Source organism: Agelaius phoeniceus, chromosome 24 (assembly GCF_051311805.1).
Source record: "Agelaius phoeniceus isolate bAgePho1 chromosome 24, bAgePho1.hap1, whole genome shotgun sequence".
NCBI lineage: Eukaryota > Metazoa > Chordata > Aves > Passeriformes > Icteridae > Agelaius > Agelaius phoeniceus.
Window position 1 is genome coordinate 1,329,669 of NC_135288.1, and position 17,838 is coordinate 1,347,506.

A 17,838-nucleotide genomic window follows, 5' to 3' on the forward strand; every position below is an offset into this window, starting at 1 on the left:
AGAATTGTTTTATTACACTACTTTCTACAGAGCCCAAAAAAAAAAGGTCAACGGGAAAGGGCAGCATACAGAAGTGTGATTTCCAGGGTGAGACTGTCCCTCTGAAGGAATCCTTATGGATCCACAGAGCTGTAGTGCAGCACCTTCTAAGTTTTCCTTCAGGAGTTCCACTAAAATGATTTTCAGCCTGAGAGCCACTAACACCCTGGTGAGTCAGAGTTCGCCCATGCTGTGGCAGTCATGAGGCTCTGGAACCTGCTATCTTTTGAACACATTCCCATCTGACAAAGGTAATTAGGCTCAATAACCATGCAAGACTGAAGCGGCAATTACGTTTATAGAGAAAAGGCTAATGGGATTATATTCCTATTCCAAAATGTAAAGGATTTGCTTGCACTCAAGTTTAATTCATGCTGGTCATTTTGTTAAGAAAGTTTCAGCTCTGAAGTCCCATGCCTTGCTTACCTTACCTGGCTAGCTCCTGATTTCGGATAGTGACTGGGGAATACACTATGCCCTGAGAGAGAGGGAATTACAGTGACAAATGGGGCTAGGCAGCCTCACTCATCCCTCGCCATGCCCTCAGCCCTCACCATTCCCTCAGGCGATCCCGGGGTCAGCTCGGTTGGTTGGAGCACGGTACTGACATCACCGAGATGGTGGGTTTGACCCCTTCTGTGGGCCATTCACTTCAGGAGTTGGACTTCATGATCACTGCGGGTCCCTTCCTGTTCAGAATATTTTGTGATCCCCTCCGTGCCCTCCATGCCCTCAGCCCAGCGCAGCTCCCGCTCTCCCCACGCTCTCGGCCGCGCCGGTGGCGCAGCGCCGCCAGGCAGGCCAGGCCGGGCCGGGCAGGAAGGGGCGGGCGCTGGCGGCGGTAGTCGGTGCTCGGTTCCCGGTTCGCGGTGCTCCGTTCCCGGTGCTCGGTACTCGGCCGGACCGGCGGCAGGTCGGGCCGGGTGGGCGGGAGAGGGGCTGGGCGGGGGCAGCGCCGCGGGCTGAGGGGCGAGCGGGCGGCGCCGTTCCCTCAGGCCGCACCCTTGCTCTGGCCGCTGCTTCCCTCCCCTCAGCATAGCCAGAAGCGCCGCTTTCCGTAAATAAGTGCCTGTGTTGGAGCCGCAGAGAAGTCAGACCTGAAGGACTTGTGGTAAACGTGAACACGGGCAGCTGTGGCGCTGTCCGCCCTCGCAGCTTCCCCAGCTGAGGTGCTGCCTTCAGGCTTCTAAATGAATGTGCTGTTCCCTCTCCGCAGCTTTGCTCACTTCACTGAGAGGACATCGCTTCTCAGCCGCTGCTGTGCCACCCTTAGGATTAACTGAATTAAACACGCTCACTTTTCCAACTGCTTAAGCTTTGGGCTTCTCCGTGTCCCTGTCCCCTCGAGCTCTGATCCCTGTGGCCCATCCATAACGCATTTATGTGTTCTTGCATCGAGACAGAACTGAATTAACGGCATTCTGTGTTTATACCTCGTATGTACAGATTAAAAGCAGAGGCTATGGTGCTCCCAGCACCTCCGGAGCCATGTGCAGGTCCCCAAAAAATCTCTTTTGCCCAAATATTTCCACAGCCACAGCGTTGCGTGTGATGTGTAACTACAGCTGGGCTGTGCTGTCTCCACTGTGCCTTACACGGAACTCTCTGGCCATCCCGTTAATGAGATGCCTCATTAACTTTGGGAGGTTGTGGATATGATGGCTTGGTTGCCTTTGTCACAGTTTAGTACAAACACGATGCCAGCCCGTCTCTATTTCCTCTTTCAGCTGCAGGGAACACGTGTATTGTAAAGCTTTAGATCCCCAAAGGAATTATCTTTTTGCTTTCTAAACAGGATTGTGTTATTTGCTGTATAAAATACATAATTTCTCAAGAAAACAAAGGGCTTTGTTTGAAAAATGAGAGCTGGAAGTGATAAAAAAATCTCCTTCAAGTGACAGTTCAGATTATGGCAATGATGTTGATTGCTGAACTACATTGTTTGAGGCAGAGATCGGAATTCCAGTGCCATGAGACTTAAAACCTTTTGGAATAAATAACTTTTGGAATATGTTTCTAACTCTCGATTCCCTCATCTTGGATTTGTGGCAAAACTTCTTGGCACAAGTTTTCTTTAGTAAATCACACACTGCCCTTTTTTTACGCTGTATGTCTGAAAATCCCAAGCCCATTTTTTCCTACCTGTTTATAAGAAAAAAGATACCTGTGTAGAGGGAAGTACATTGATCTGAACATCTTCAGAGCAAAGCCTTCCAGAAACTTTCTCTGGGTATTTTAGCTATCAGCACTCTGAATTATTTGTTGCATGCCAGGAGCCATCATGGTATTGCTCCATTATTGCTCCATGTTTTATGTTATTAGGAAATTAGGTTAAACAGTTGTACTGCTCATGGATCTTTTTTAGCTGCCTCACTTTTCATATGAGCCCAAGCTAAGAAATCAATAAATCTTTCAGGGGAGGGGGTTTTTATTTTTTGTATATGGGAGTGCTGTCTCCCATAATGTGTCCAGAGGTGAGCAGACATGACAAATAATTGTAAAATTATTGAAACTTTAGCGTTAGATTGTTGCTGGGAAAATTGGTCTGGAAGTTTGGGTGTTTAGAGTTTCTGAGTGGGAAGGCAGGAGAGACACCTTTCCTAAAGGACCATGACAGATGGCAGGTAGATAATAAATTCTCTTTAAAAAGAACAGCTCCTGTTGAAGTTTTTTCTTTTAGGGCTCTAAAACAACCCATAAATGGTCTGCATCCCCTGAGAGTCACTTGTAGTGTCATGGGCTCCTAATTCCTATTTAGCCAGGGTGTGGAAGAAAGGAAACATTTTAATTTGAACTATAAAATGAAATGGGTGATTTGGGCCCCTTAGAAACTGATTGGATCTTAAGGTAATCCGTAGAAATTCCAGGTGATGGAAGTGAGCCCTGGACCAGGTTGTCACCCAGGTTGAATTTGAAATGAGCTAACTCTTGTCACCTCTGCCTGAGGTCTCAGTTTGCTGCTGGCACCATCAGGGGAGCAGCTGGAAGCCCATCACTTGGAAGTGTGTGCACATCTACACTCTAAAAAATACTGCCTTGGCCCAGCTCATGGTCCATGTGGTGCAGGGATCTTATTTTTAGGGAAAGAGCAGTGATAGGTTGTATAGAGGAGGAATAAACAAGCAAAGCACAGCAATGACCATGGGACACATCAAAGTCCTTCTCAGAGGCTGCAGCTGGACTCAACTTTCTTAATGCTGTCAGCAAAACAAACAGGAGCAATTTGGGCTGAGGATGAGAGAGGAAAATTATTTCCCAGGCAGCTGTACACCAGGGGCAAAGCTTTTATTTTCATGTTATTTTTGCAGTAAATGTGGGACTGATAGGCCTGAATGGAGCCCAGTCCTTTTGCACCCCAAGGGGAACTTGTCCTTTTGCAGGTTGAAATATTTATTGTCAGCTAATTTTGTGCAAAGTTTGAGAATTGATGAACAATTTGATGAAGTGTTCATCTGTGTCCTGTTCCTGTGTCTTCTTTGGTCACAGCAGTGTGTTGGGGGCAACAGACAGGCTGGACCTGGTCAGACTTGACTTAATTCCAGCAGCAAGTGTGGCAGTGAAAACAAAGGCAATTTGTCTCCTCACTTCCTGGTTTCCAACTGTTCGTTGCTGTTTTTTTTCTGCTGCTTTTTCCTCCTTGAACTTGCAGGTGAAGATGGCTGCGGAGGAGAAGGGGAACGGCTGCACTCCGGAGCAGCAGGCGGAGGCTGAGCCCGGCGGGGAGAGGGAGCGGGATTCGCTGCGGGGCCGGCAGCTGCCCGAGGCCGGCAGGTTCGCGTACGCCGCGCTCTGCGGGATATCCCTCGCCTGCCTGTTCCCTGAAAACGAGCAAAGGTACAAGTGGAGCCAGGCCTGGGCAGGCGAGGGGGAGTTTGGGTGGTGGCTCAGCCGGAGCTGGTATCACACTCTATGCGGGGTCCTCTGAAGTTGGGGGAGTGGAAGATCCTTTCTTGCACCTGTAAGGCTTTTACAATTCAGCACAAAACACATCTGTTAACACTGCAGACATCAAAGCATGTTCTGAAGCAAGGTCTAGTCCCACTCAGATTGTTTCCTTGTTTATTTAGCCAGTTGGTTTAGCAATTCACCTTCATCTGACTCCTGATGCTTTGATTTTTGTTTGAACTGATTTTTGAAACCAAAGACTGCTCAAAACTTCCAAAAATACCCAGTTGTAAAGCCTTGAAATACCCAATTGTGAAGCCTTAACTGCTTCTGTTGCCTTACAGCTCCTTCAGGACAGAATTCATCAAAGACTTTGTGAAGTGGCTGGACCTCCCTGATGCTGTCTTACCTGCCATGACAGCCTTTGCTGATGGCTTGGGAGGTGAGGGCACAGAAACTTTCACTGAAATTTTGCTGAAGGATCCCATCTTGAAAGAAAATCCACTTCTCATTACCCAGGTAAGTCCATGTGCTCCCCTCACCCTTGTTTGCTTTGCAAAAGAGGTTTGTCATATCTGTCTGTTTGCAGCTGAAGTGATGTTTGTGCAGTCAGGGAAATAAAACCAATATTTCTGATAGGCATTTATTTATAAGCAGCTGTGGGGGAACTGGCAGTCTATCCATAAAGACTTCATGGAAATGATGAACGTGAAGCATGGTCACTGTCTGCTGAGCTGTGTCTTTGATGGTTTCACTTTACAGAACAGAGAGCTGACAAAGTTTTTACTTTGATTGTGTTACTGCAGTGGTCTCCATTCATACACGTGTTGTACAGATTTTAGTGACACCCTGAACATAGTAGACATGATTCTCACTTGTTTGAAAGCCCCTTCACTATATGTGTATCACAAACCACCTCCACACACGTGCTCCAGGGAGCACAATTTCCAAAGTCTTTTTTCCCAGAGTATATTTTGACCAGAAGGAAATTATTGTGACTTTATTTTCTTTCACTGAGGAAGTGAAACTGGGACTGCTCCATAATGTTCTGCTGTAAAAGCTGGCAGAAGGATAAAAGAGGTGGAGCATTTTGGCAGCATTTGCTTTTGCTGGGGAAGATCTCTCCTCATCCAACCTCATGTTATGCCATGCAGGGTGAAGAGAGTGTTAGGCTGCTGCTGGTGCCACACAGAACATGGGCACTGTCACCCTGAGGCAGACACCCCAAGGGCACCCAGTGCTCTGATATTGGCTGATTAAGGGCTCTCACACACTCACCTTGAGCAATGGCCTGGCAGAACAGCAGATGTGAGAACTTGGCTGTGTTAGGGGAGATAAGAGAGCACTGAAGTTCTCTGGTCACCTTGACTGGCTCCCATTTCCTCAGCCACCTCTTTCTCTCTCCTGTCAGTCCATGAAATGCCTCAGAGAACCTGCTCCTGGTCCAAATGTTCCAGTGCCCAAAGTCCTACAATGGTACAGGGACAGCAACAGAGATCTTAATCTTAATAATTTGGAGCAGATCTTCTAAAATAAAAGTGCCTCTTTGGATGCTGTTTCCTCAAATTCAATACATCCACACTCATTCCTTCAGCCTTGATGTGCTTCCTGCATTGTTCTCTCATTCTCTCTGCCTCAGGATGGGTTCTCTGCATTGAGGCAGATTTTCCTGTGTTGCTGCTGAGTTTATTAAGGATGGAATTTAGCTTGTGCTTGCTCCAAGCTTATGCTGCATGAGGGCTCCATGTGCTTGTACAAAAATGGCTCTGGATCAGTGGAAGCACACGGGTTTTTGCCCTGACAGGAAACTGAGGATATCCCCTGGATTTTGGTGGAATACAGAGACCATAGACAGCTTTGATCAGTTGAAAGCAAAGATGAGGAATAACTATCAGTCTAATACCACAGCAGCAATCTCTTACATAGTCATCTACATGTCAGAGGAGAGGCAGAATGAAAGACTTCAGTAGAGCAAGGGAGCAGAGGTGTGTCTGGAAAAAACCCTGGTGTGTGGCAAACATCAACAATAAGCTGAGATCAGCTTTTTCCTTCTTACCTGGAAATAAACAAGCTGCAGGACAAAGCTTTATGAATTATTGATTTCTTGCTTTATGGTTCTAGTGCTCCTTTGTATTCAGCAGCTGCTGATGCAATATTTACTGTTTTTTAAGTATCTGCTTTAATTGCTCGGCATGTTCAGTGCAGGGCCTTGCTGGCACTAATGCTGCATTTTTTGAAGGCTCTTCTTGTCAAAGGAGCTGAAGAGATGATCCATGAAGTCAGGAGATTAGATGTGAGCTCACCATTGATTCAGTGAACATCTGAGGATTATGGATTGTTATCTTTGTGTCTTTTGTGTCATTGCAGATGACTAACACACAGGCAGATGGTGGTAACTGAATCCTTTAAAGATAGTAGTCATAGCAGGCTATGGGTGTCCTATGGGAAGGCAATGTAATAAAAGAGGTGTAGAAGCTGTGATAGGTGATTACATGTTGGAAATTCTTATTATGAATATGTTTTTTCTCTCAGCATACTTGCAATACCCATATTCCAGTGGTTTCCTACCCACATTCACTGTAATGTGGATTTGAGGCTCTCTGTTGTTAAGGAAGTGGGTTTTGAACTTGCATCAACTCAGAAAAAGCTGGCAAGGACTGAATAAAGACTCCCTTCTTTTGTAAGGCTTCTCAGTCATATGGGTGGTTGTCTTGTCATGGAGTTTTCATGGAGATTCAAAACACTGACTTCACAATAAGGCTGCAATATAACAACTGCTGCTTAGGGAGGAAAACAAGCCAGTTGTGAACTAATCTAATCACTGCTGGTAGAATTCCAGCTGCCTGCATGTGCAGTATGTGTACAGCCTAAACAGCAGCCTAAATTTGAGTTTGCTAACTGGCACAGATGCCATAAAAAGAGTTGTTGCAGTTTATCACCTGTTTACGTACGTGCCTCCCTGACCTTTTGAAAGGCACATGTGTACATGCTTAGGCCAGATTTATTTGGGGTGGTTTGATATGAGGTGCCCCAGGTGATCCTGGGCAGACAGGACCAGACCTCAGTCACAGCCCCAGCTCCCTGAGCCCCACTCAGGGAGAGTTTCTTGCTCACAAGCCATCACCTCTTCCAGAGGCTGCTTATGGCACTCCATGGAAGATTGTGGCAACAAGGTCACAAGCTTCACCTTATTCCAGACTCGAGGCCCTTTGCTTGGTCAGCTTTTTGCTCAAGGCTCCCAGCCCTGCACCTTCTGCTGGGCTTTGACACCTCTGTGCCAACCCTTCCCCCAGAAATGCACCCAGAGAGGAGGTGATGGTGGACACAGAGTTGATCCCTGGGCACTCCCAGTACTCAGGCTTTGGGAAACCAGTTACATTCCTCCCTCTGTACTGGTGCCTCCAATTCCCACACCCCACCAGCCAGCCTGGGGAGCAGCCTGCAGTTTGTCCCTCTTCTGGTTGGTTCAGGATGGTTTGTTCTGCATTCTGCACTCCTCATGTGTAGGACTCTCAGGTTAGAGACGTTTTTACTATACAAACTGTGCTTGGGAGCTTACAGGACTAATAATCATAAACTCTTTGGCAGCCTCCTACATCTTTGGCTGCATTTTTTGTGTTCCCAGAGGGCTGAAAGGATTCTGTGTAAAATTCAGCTGTGCTGTATTTGTGTGTAGGAGAGGGAAGCAGCTCAACTGAGCTGGTGCTTAATGTAGTCACATAAAGAGCTTAGAATTTGTCCAGTGGCAATAAAAGAGGAGAACACAGTTGTAAAAACACTGGCCTCTTTTTCATGGATTTATCCATAGAAACCATCCATTGAATTGATCTGTTTTTCCATTTTTTTATGGTAAAGAGCCAACACAGGAGTCAAGTCCCTCAATCTTGACAGATGTCCATAAATTCTGAGTTTTTTAACTCACTTAATCCAAAAGAACTTCATGCCAGTTCAGCCTTACTGCCTAAGGCTGTGAATTCCCAGAATGCCAAAGAAAATAGGGGCCATTAGAGGAACATTCAGACCTGTTAGTGATGTTACATATGTGACTGTAGGGAGCAGAAAGCATTAGAGTGGGTGGATTAGAACCCTGCTCCTCCAAACTTTAAAGTCTGGTGTAAGATCAGGTTCATAACAAAATAACAAAAAATGTGGGATGCCCTAGCATATACCACCCATTATCTGCTTCTGTCCAGCCCTTTGTACTGGCCTTCAGAGAATTTTGGACTGCTTTTGCTCTCTGCTGCCTCACTGAATTGTAACTTTCTGCTTCCCTCTTATGAACTGAGTTGCTGCAGTAATTCAGTCAGTGTGATGGGTTTTATGCCTCCATTTTGATCCCTCCAGACCTACATTATCAATTTTAAATTGAATATTCTTTTTTTTTCTCTCTTTAGGACCTTTTATCGTTCTCTCTTCGAGATGGTAAGTTTACTTTTTCTTTGTAAAAATAATATAGTTGAGTTTACATCTGATGCTTTGAAGTGCTCAAAAAGGTACTGTCCTATTTCATCTCAGCTTCCTCTCTGGCAAAAGCTGCACACTCCTTCCCTGCATCCCCTTCAGGAAAAACAGCTCTTCTTTTAGGAATGGTTGATAATAGCCACTGAAAATTGAACAGCTCTTCACCTCCTTACCTTCACACACCATACATTGCCAAGCAGATGTAAATAGTGGTGGAGTGGGGTGTTTTTTCTCCAATGTTTCCAGGGAATCAGGTGATCTCTTCCTTTAAGAAGGCAGTAAAGCTGTTATGAAAATCTCAGCCTAAAATAGTTTCTGCTGGTTGCCTAAAAGAAAAAAAAAATCAGGGTATAAATTCCAGAGTGTCCTGTGAAGCCCATTATAAATAAATGTGATTTTTCTCATATATTATATTACACATAAAACAATTCTCTGGCTTGCAGTCCATTACATGGATTAGTCTGATAAAATTAATGAAATAAAGACTGTCTGCTGAACAGAATGTTCATTTCTAAAAGAAGCCTGGATTCTATCACTACTTGCATTTTTTAAATCTCTGTGTTTTAACATGTCCTCACAGGAAAGAACTCACTGGTTGCTGATAGCCTGTTGCACTGCAGAACAAAACAAGTTTTGTTCTTGCTTTATTTTTAATGGAAAATTGACAAGTCAGTTATTGCAAAATGGCTTATTTTGTGAAGCTGGAATTTAGGAGCAATCTCTTTCCAAGCCTCACTGCCTTCCCACCAGGCTGGTGAGGAAGGAGCCCAGCAGTGTCAGCAGACAGAAAAAAGAAGGGGGCTTGTTCCACCTGCCTGGACTTGCAGGACGTGCCACATTTCGGGAAGGAGTGAAGATAAATCCTGTCCTCATTTCTCAACTACGCACAAACCTGATCAAGAGTGTCATTGAAAGCTATGGAATTAGTTTGGTATCTTGGTAATGATGGTAATAAATAAACAATCCTAATAGATTGCCCAATGCCCTGTTTGATCTACGTGCAGCGGGTATCACAAACATTCTTTGTAATTGGGTCTTGCTGGTATCTTCACCCACCTGGAGAAAAACAATTGTGTTTTTCATCCCAGAGTGCACCAAGAACCCTTTATAAACCCAAACATCGGGAAGTAGTGGATGCTGCTGAGAGAAACACATGAAAAAAGCAAGAGTTGGCACAAATAATTTAAAATCTATTACATTTAAGCTATTTTTTCTTCTAAGATGTCTTTTCTTGAAGAACACCTGCTCACAAAACCAGGAATATTGAGTTCATTTGTCTGCAGTTGTCTGAGTGCATTCTGCATCTCCAGCAGGGAGTGTAAAAGCAAACATTTGTCCGTGGTGCTGCTGGGGGAGCTAGTGTGTAGCTTTACACTCCTGAGTGCCTCTTGCTGCCACCAAAGGAGAAGATAAAGCTTTTGCATGGAGGTGAATTTTTACAAAATGCCACCTTCCTGCAGTGGTGCAGTTGAGGTGGGCTGTGCCCAGTTACCCACACAGACATGTTTGATATTTCCAGTTAGCAGTGGTCCTGCTGCAGCATTTCTCTGTTGCAAAGTTGCCAGCAGCCTCTACCACAGAGGATGGAGACCAAAGGATCTGAGATCCTTTTCCTGCCACAGAGGCATTACCTGGTGTGGTGGCTCTGTTTGCAGGGAAGAAGGATTTTCCATTTATCAGTCTCTTCTCATGTTCCTGGAAGAAAAGGAGGGCCTGGGGGAAGGAGCTGCTCTGTGACACATTCCTTGAGTGCTCTGCTCCTTAACTAAACTGTGTCATCAGACTGATCAGACTGATTTCCTGGGCTTTTCTCTCTTCAAGGATCCTATGATGCTCGTGCCAGGGTGTTGATCTGCCGTGTCAGCTGGCTGCTGAGAATTCCCTTGGAAGATCTGGAAGTCCTGGAGGAATCTCTGCTTGAGAGCCTGAAGGAACAAAAAGAGGAAGAGTCAGAGTAAGAATGTTTGGGTAGATATGGGATCAAAAAACACTGCCAGTGCTCAAAAACTTAGCAGTAATTACTTGTGCCTAAGTCCAGTCTCTGATTATTCCCCACATGGCTTTTATTGTAATCATTTATGGCTTGATTAGGGTTGCAGAGCCCTCACAACATTGACAAGAAGAAAAGCTCAGCATTCTTAAAATCAGAGCTGAGACCTGGCCTTGCACACTGGTAAAGGCTGTTCTGCTCTGGGCTGCCTCCTTTCCTCTTTCCAGTTGCTTCTCAGAGACTGTAGATTTTGCATAAATACATCACACAGATCTTGTTGTCTCTTGGCCCAATATCCTTCAGATAGAACTGCCTCTTGCAAAATGAAATTCCTACAGATAATCAGGGTTAGATCCTCAGCTGTTCACTGTCTCTGGATCTGTCTTTAAGCATCTTTAAGAGACAGCTGGATAATTCCTATTGAAGGGAAATTTCTGAGGGCAACAGGCTGAATCTTCACATATGTACAGACCTGGCTCATAATTCTGTGTTATTAACATAGGGTTAGTTCTTGGTATCTGTAAGAAATGTAGTATCTTTATATTCCTCTCATCAGGCAGGAATTGTGTGAAAGTTTAGCAATATTTAAGGCAGTAAAACATGTCCGTAGTGAACTTTCAAGGGAAATATTTTCATCTGTCAACTCAGCAAACAGGTTATGAGATCACCCTGAATGCTAATAAAGTCTTTAATCAAGACTCTTGTCATGGTTCAGCTCAGATATTTACCATGGGGTCCAGCATGTGATGGGTATCTTCCAGTAACAGCTGTGTTTCAATAATGCTTAACTTTACAGCACACTGTAAAAAGGCAAAGTCAGAATAATCTCAAAGATCGTGGACTTCTAAACATTTGGTGTGCAGGAGCAAGGGTTGGTATTAATGGGGACTGTTTTGCTGTAGTTTGTGAAAGCAGACTCAGTGCTGGGCCTTTCACTGTCTGATAACAGTGAAAGAACAGTGAAAGAACAGTGTGGATTTCAAACCCTGCTGCCAGCCCAGTGGGTTTCCTCTGTGTCTGCTGTGGGATTCCTACTTGTCCTTTGCCCAAATGGCAGCCATGGGAGTAAATGTCTATTGGATAAAAATAAAAGAAAAATCCTTATGGTGAGAGGGGCCCAAGCCCACAGTGTGAACACATTGTTGTTGCTGTGCTTAAACAAGGCTGAGATTTGTGGGGAACTGATGACCCTTTCTTTGGTTTGAAGTCAGGAGTCAATGGGGAAAGGAAGCAAAATATAAACCTGTCACCACCTTGACCTCACGGATTTTGGGGCTGGGAATACCATTATGTGCTTGGGATGCTTCCAGCTTTGACCAGCAAGATGTTTTGGAACAGAAATAACCAACCAGGGGTTTGGCAGCTCCTGCACAGGTGTTTTTACTGATATTTGTTTACAGGAGGTTTGCTCCTGCCTTTGCTGATGTGGATATGTTGGATTGAGGCCCAGAACCTATGAGATTAAGTGTACAATACTCTAAAGAATAATGCTCAAACCACTTAAACTGTGTTAGTTGCACTAAATGTGCTCTGACCTGCAGGTGAGAACCTTTCTTTTGTACACAGTTCTGTAGGAAGCTGGAAAACATCACAACATTCACTTGCTGATGTGTGCTCCTGCACCTTTCCTTATTGTAAAATCACCTGAAATTCCATAACAATCTCTCTGAATATAACTTGTGATTCAGGCTAGAAGCTGCACATCTGAGCTCATTGAGGGTAGAGAAATACCAGAAGCAGCAGTTAATTACCACAGTGGATAAAAGCAGTCTGGTAATCCAGTGATAATGGTAATGGAGGAGCCATTAGGAAGCAGCTGCTGGCAGCTCCAGAAGGAAGCAGTGACAGGCAGAACTTCTTTTATTTACTGCATCAGCAGGCAGGATTTAGCTGCCACTCTCTTTCTCCCCACATAACTCAAATTGCTTGTTATTCCAACTGACTCCAAGTTAGACATGTTCCAGCTCTCTTGTCATTATTGTCAGCCTGAGACACACTGCAGTGACTGTAAAAGCTGATGAACCTCATGTAGAACAGAAATTGCTGGTATTGCCAGCTTAGGTATGAACAGCCTGGCTGCAGCACTCATATAAAGAACTCCAGGAGCAATTTTATCCAAAGCCAAGCATTCAGACTGGTGACTAAGGCACAAAGTAGAGCATTTGGAAAGGATGAGAGGAAATGACCTCAGGCTGTGCCAGAGAAGGTTCAGGTTAAATCAGGAGGAATTTCTTCATGGAAAGGGCTGTCAGGCATTGGAAGGGGCTTCCCATGGAGGTGGTGTAGTCCCCATCCCTGAAGGTGTCCAAGGAACAACTGGACATAGCACTCAGTGCTCTGAGCTGGGTGACAGGGTGGGCATTGGACACAGCTTGGACTTGATGGTCCTGGGATCTTTTCCAACCTCAGTGATTCCATGATTCTCTGATAGCCAAATCCTGCTTTGTCTGTGGGGCTGTAGAAGTAGCTGTGGCTGTGCAGAAATTGGAGAAGTGTTGCTCTCGGTACCTGGCAAGATAATGGAGCAATTTATACTGAGTGTCATCATGTAGCATCTACAGGATGGCCAGGGTATCAGATCTGGTCAGCAGGGGTTTAGGAAGGGTAGGTTGTGTTTGACCAGCCTGGTCTCCTTTTTTGAGCAGGTGACACTCCTGGTGGATGCAGGAAAGGCTGTGGATGTGTCTGTTTGGACTCCACCAAGGTCTTTGACACTGTCCCCACAGCACACTCCTGGAAAAGCTGCAGCCCATGGCTTGGACAGGAGCACTCTGTGCTGGGCTCAGACCTGGCTGCATGGCTGGCCTAGAGAGTGGTGGTGAACAGTACTGCATCCAGCTGGCAGCCAGGCACCAGGGGTGTCCCTTGGGGCTCTGTGCTGGGACCAGTTCTGTTCAATATTTATATTGATGACATGGATGAGGAGATTAAGTCTTTCATTAGTAAATTTGCAGATGTCACTAAGCTGGGAGTGTGTGTCGATCTGTTGGAAGATATGAGGGCTCTGCAGGGAGACCTAGAACAGTTGGGCTGAGTCTAACAGGATGAAGCTTAATAAATCCAAGTGCTGAGTCCTGCATTTTGGCTGCAATAACCCCCTGCAATGCTCTGGGCTGGGGATGGTTTGGCTGGACAGTGCCCAGGCAGAAAGGGACCTGGGGGTGCGGCTCTACAGCCAGCTGAACATGAGCCAGCAGTGTGCCCAGCAATGTGCCCAGCAGTGTGCCCAGCAGTGTGCCCAGCAGTGTGTCCAGCAGTGTGCCCAGCAATGTGCCCAGCAATGTGCTCAGCAGTGTGCCCAGCAGTGTTCCCAGCAGTGTGCCCAGCAATGTGCCCAGCAGTGTGTCCAGCAGTGTGCCCAGCAATGTGCCCAGCAATGTGCTCAGCAGTGTGCCCAGCAGTGTGCCCAGCAGTGTGCCCAGCAATGTGACACAGCAGTGTGCCCAGCAGTGTGTCCAGCAGTGTGCCACAGCAGTGTGTCCAGCAATGTGCCCAGCAGTGTGCCACAGCAGTGTGCCCAGCAGTGTGCTCAGCAGTGTGCCCAGCAATGTGCTCAGCAGTGTGCCCAGCAGTGTGCCCAGCAGTGTGCTCAGCACTGTGCCCAGCAGTGTGCTCAGCAGTGTGCCCAGCAGTGTGCTCAGCAGTGTGCCCAGCAGTGTGCTCAGCAGTGTGCTCAGCAGTGTGCCCAGCAATGTGCTCAGCAGTGTGCCCAGCAGTGTGCCCAGCAGTGTGCCCAGCAGTGTGCCCAGCAGTGTGTCACAGCAGTGTGCCCAGCAGTGTGCTCAGCAGTGTTCCCAGCAGTGTGCTCAGCAGTGTGCTCAGCAGTGTGCCCAGCAGTGTGCCCAGCAATGTGCTCAGCAGTGTGCCCAGCAGTGTGTCCAGCAGTGTGCCACAGCAGTGTGTCCAGCAATGTGCCCAGCAGTGTGCCACAGCAGTGTGCCCAGCAGTGTGCTCAGCAGTGTTCCCAGCAGTGTGCTCAGCAGTGTGTCCAGCAATGTGCCCAGCAGTGTGCCCAGCAGTGTGCACAGCAGTGTGCCACAGCAGTGTGCCCAGCAGTGTGCCACAGCAGTGTGCTCAGCAGTGTGCCCAGGATGCCATTGGCCTTTTTGCCAAGAAGGCCAATGGCTCCTGGCCTGTATCAGGAATGGTGTGGCCAGCAGGAGCAGGGAGCTCATTCTGCCCCTGTACTTGGCACTGCTGAGGCCACACCTTGAGCACTGTGTCCAGTTCTGGGCCCTCAGTTTGGGAAGGACATTGAGACACATCCAGAGGAGGCAACGAGGCTGGAGAGGGGCTGGGAACACAAACCCTGTGAGGAACAACTGAGGGAGCTGGGGGTGCTCAGCCTGGAGAAAAGGAGACTCAGGGGTGACTTTATCACTCTGTACAGCTCCTGAAAGGTGCCTGTGCTCAGGTGGGGTTGGGCTCTTTCTTCAGGCAGCACTGACAGAACCAGAGCACACAGCCTTAAGCTGCACGAAGGGAAATATAGGTTGAATATGAGGAAAAAGTTTTTTATGGAAAGGGTGATAAAGTTCTGGAATGGCCACCTGGGGAGGTGGTGGAGTCCCCATCCCTGGGTGTGTTTAACAAAGCCTGGATGTGGCACTGGGTGCCAGGGTTTAGTTGAGGTGTCTGAGCTGGGTTGGACTCCATGATCTTGTAGGTCTCTTCCAATCTAGTGATTCTGTGTTATTCTGTGATTCTCTCTGCAGACACCATGTTTGCAACTGCACAAGGTAATGAGCAATGGTTTTTTGGAGGGGCTCTGTGGAGACAAAGTCTCCATGACGTGCAGGTCCATAGGAGTTCTGCCAGTGAGTGCAGTGACTCAGGGATTTCACCCACTGAGCTCCATTCCCCTCCTGCTGCGCCTCACAAAGCTGCATATTGTTTGGGACTCGTGTAAAATTGTCTTAATCAAAATTACAGTGTGCTTAGGGGGTTCCAGGAAAGATTAAGCAATTATATGGATAATGAAAATCCAAAATTAGGCTAGGATTAACATGAAAATATCCAAGTTTGGAAGCAAGATAAATGTCACATTTCAAGGCCTGGATTAACTGCTATGTAAACAGGCCAGAAGGAACCTTCCTCTTGAAACAACTTATTCCAGTATCCTCTGTTTCTCCCACTTTCCTCTGAAATGGAAGTGCTTCTTGTAAGACAGAAAACAAAGACACTGGAGAGAAATCAAAAGTAGTGGCTAATAACTGGTATTTGTTCCTTTTTTGGTTTATTTACCTCTTTCTGATAAGCTTGTTAAAATACAGCTTAAATGCACACTGATGACTGTGTTTAATTCCTATTATATTATTATATTGTGATGTGCAATTAGAAAGCAGCTTGTAGTAAACACTGCTTTTGGAAAACAGTTTAATTGCATCTCTCTTTGTTAGTGCAAATTACCCCTATTCCCTTTTATTTCAAACACTTTTCCCTGTTCCTTCTTAGCTTTCTTGTGGGTTTTAGGACACTTAGGCAGCATATAGTTAATGAAATGCTTTTGACTTTTTGTTTCTTTCTTTTTTTTTTTACAAGCTTCAGCCCTATTAGGAAGGGTTTTCTGAGTAAGTAATATCTGTTGGCTTTTGTCAGCAATTAAATTGTTTCAATTTAAATCTGTGGTCCATTTAATCCATTCAATTTAAATCTCTAAATCCATGCTCATAAATCTCAGTGTGCTGTCACAGTCCACACCTGCATGTTCCTTTTTACTGTTCCTGGTAGGGAAGTTACACTGAGGAGAATAAAAGCAGATTCTGATGCAGCATTGTTATCCATTGGGCTTTTCTCTTAGTTTTTGTACTTTTAATCCCCCCACAGAACGGCAGAAGTCTCAAGAAAAAAGAAGGAAAAAAGAAAAAAGCTGAAGAGATACCTGCTGATCGGTCTGGCAACTGTTGGGGGTGGAACAGTGATTGGTGAGGGTGCCCTTGGCATTCTGGGGACACAGCACCAGGGACAGAGAGGGGTCTGACTCCAAGAAAAGTATTTTCAGCCCCACAAAAATAAACATGAAAGCCTCAGCTGGAAAAGTTATTCCAGTGTAGCTTCATTAGCTGGGGCAAGTATTAAACTGAGGTTGTCACCCCTTAAAAATGTTTTCTCCTTTTTTGCTGTCATATTATAAGAGGATCAGATCTTCAACTCTGAAATCAAAAGTGTGAGATTAGATCAATGTTTCCTGAGCTAACAGAGCACAGCTCACCCCAGATCACCACATAGTCTTCCTTTGACTTTGAAATTATTCTTCATTTATCTGAAGTCAGTCAAAGAATTTGGGCAGAGATTCAGGGCCTGGGGAGGGTCTCAGAAAGCCTCTTTATTGGACATGCAAAAGGCTCTTCCAGCAGCAGTAGCAGCACTCTCCCAGCACAGAGGAATGCCTGCCTGGGGTTTTTAGGGGATAATAGTTTGGTGGTGTCTCTTGCTGCATCCTCAGGTCTGACAGGAGGCCTGGCTGCCCCTCTGGTTGCTGCGGGAGCTGCCACGATCATCGGGAGTGCTGGAGCAGCTGCTTTGGGATCCACTGCTGGGATTGCTGTCATGGCATCCCTTTTTGGAGCAGCAGGAGCTGGACTTACTGGTAAGAGAGTGACCACACCATTCTCAGCCACTGGGGCACAGGATCATGTCTGCAAGCACAGTTAATGACCCCACTGAGCTCTCTGCAGAGTGAGGGAAGCGATTTGAGGTGTAATCTGTGAGATTTTTGTCTCAGTGCTGATTAAGGTACTGTGTAGCCCCTGGTGACCAAATAGGGAAGGAATATTTGGTGTGTGGTTAATGAAGGAAATGAAAACTTCCTGCTTTGGGTTAGAAAGATGCTGCCATGGAGAAAAGCAGCTGTTACAGCAAAAAAAATCCTTCTGCTGGATTCCCCCAGATCACACGACCTCAGAAAGATCATGTTGGCTCCTTACTATGCTATAAGTAATGCATGGGCTGACTGAGGGTTTTGGAAAGGAAAAAAACCCTCTCCAGATTACCCAATTAATTTCTTAACGAAGTCCTACTGTTAGCAGAGAGTGTCCTTTCTGTGCCATCTCTGAGCCGTGTGTTTCTTCCTGGCTCTGTGTAGGATACAAAATGAAGAAACGTGTGGGAGCCATAGAAGAGTTTGAATTCCTCCCACTTACAGAAGGGAAGCAGCTCCACATCACCATAGCAATCACTGGATGGCTGTGCACTGGCAAATATGGTAAGAGCATGATGAGAAGCTGAGAGGAGCTCCAAGAGCTGTGGCTGTGTCCTACTCCAGGCTGTGTTTATGCTCACAAATGCACCATATCTGCCCCACATTTCCATGGCATGATAACTGAACCACATCAATTCTCACCATAAGACTTTGCAACTCAATCTGCAATCCCAGGCAAACAGAGGAAAAAAAAGAGGGCATTATGTTGGTGGTGGTAGCAGGACTGGGAGCAGCCCTAGCAGGATTGTTTCTGATAGGAACT

The 17,838-nt window shown here is 46.1% G+C and overlaps 1 protein-coding gene across 1 annotated transcript in view; it reads left to right on the top strand.

The window, feature by feature from the left end:
- The first annotated feature begins 871 nt into the window (after positions 1-871).
- TMCO4 (transmembrane and coiled-coil domains 4) overlaps positions 872-17,838 on the top strand; it is a 39,410-nt gene continuing 22,443 nt past the window's right edge. The window contains exons 1-8 of the mRNA XM_054647818.2: positions 872-952; positions 3,689-3,873; positions 4,269-4,443; positions 8,319-8,346; positions 10,207-10,339; positions 16,202-16,299; positions 16,821-16,964; positions 17,460-17,579. Coding sequence (XP_054503793.2) covers positions 3,695-3,873; positions 4,269-4,443; positions 8,319-8,346; positions 10,207-10,339; positions 16,202-16,299; positions 16,821-16,964; positions 17,460-17,579 — 877 coding nt within the window. The 5' untranslated portion in view covers positions 872-952; positions 3,689-3,694. The remainder of the gene's footprint in view (positions 953-3,688; positions 3,874-4,268; positions 4,444-8,318; positions 8,347-10,206; positions 10,340-16,201; positions 16,300-16,820; positions 16,965-17,459; positions 17,580-17,838) is intronic.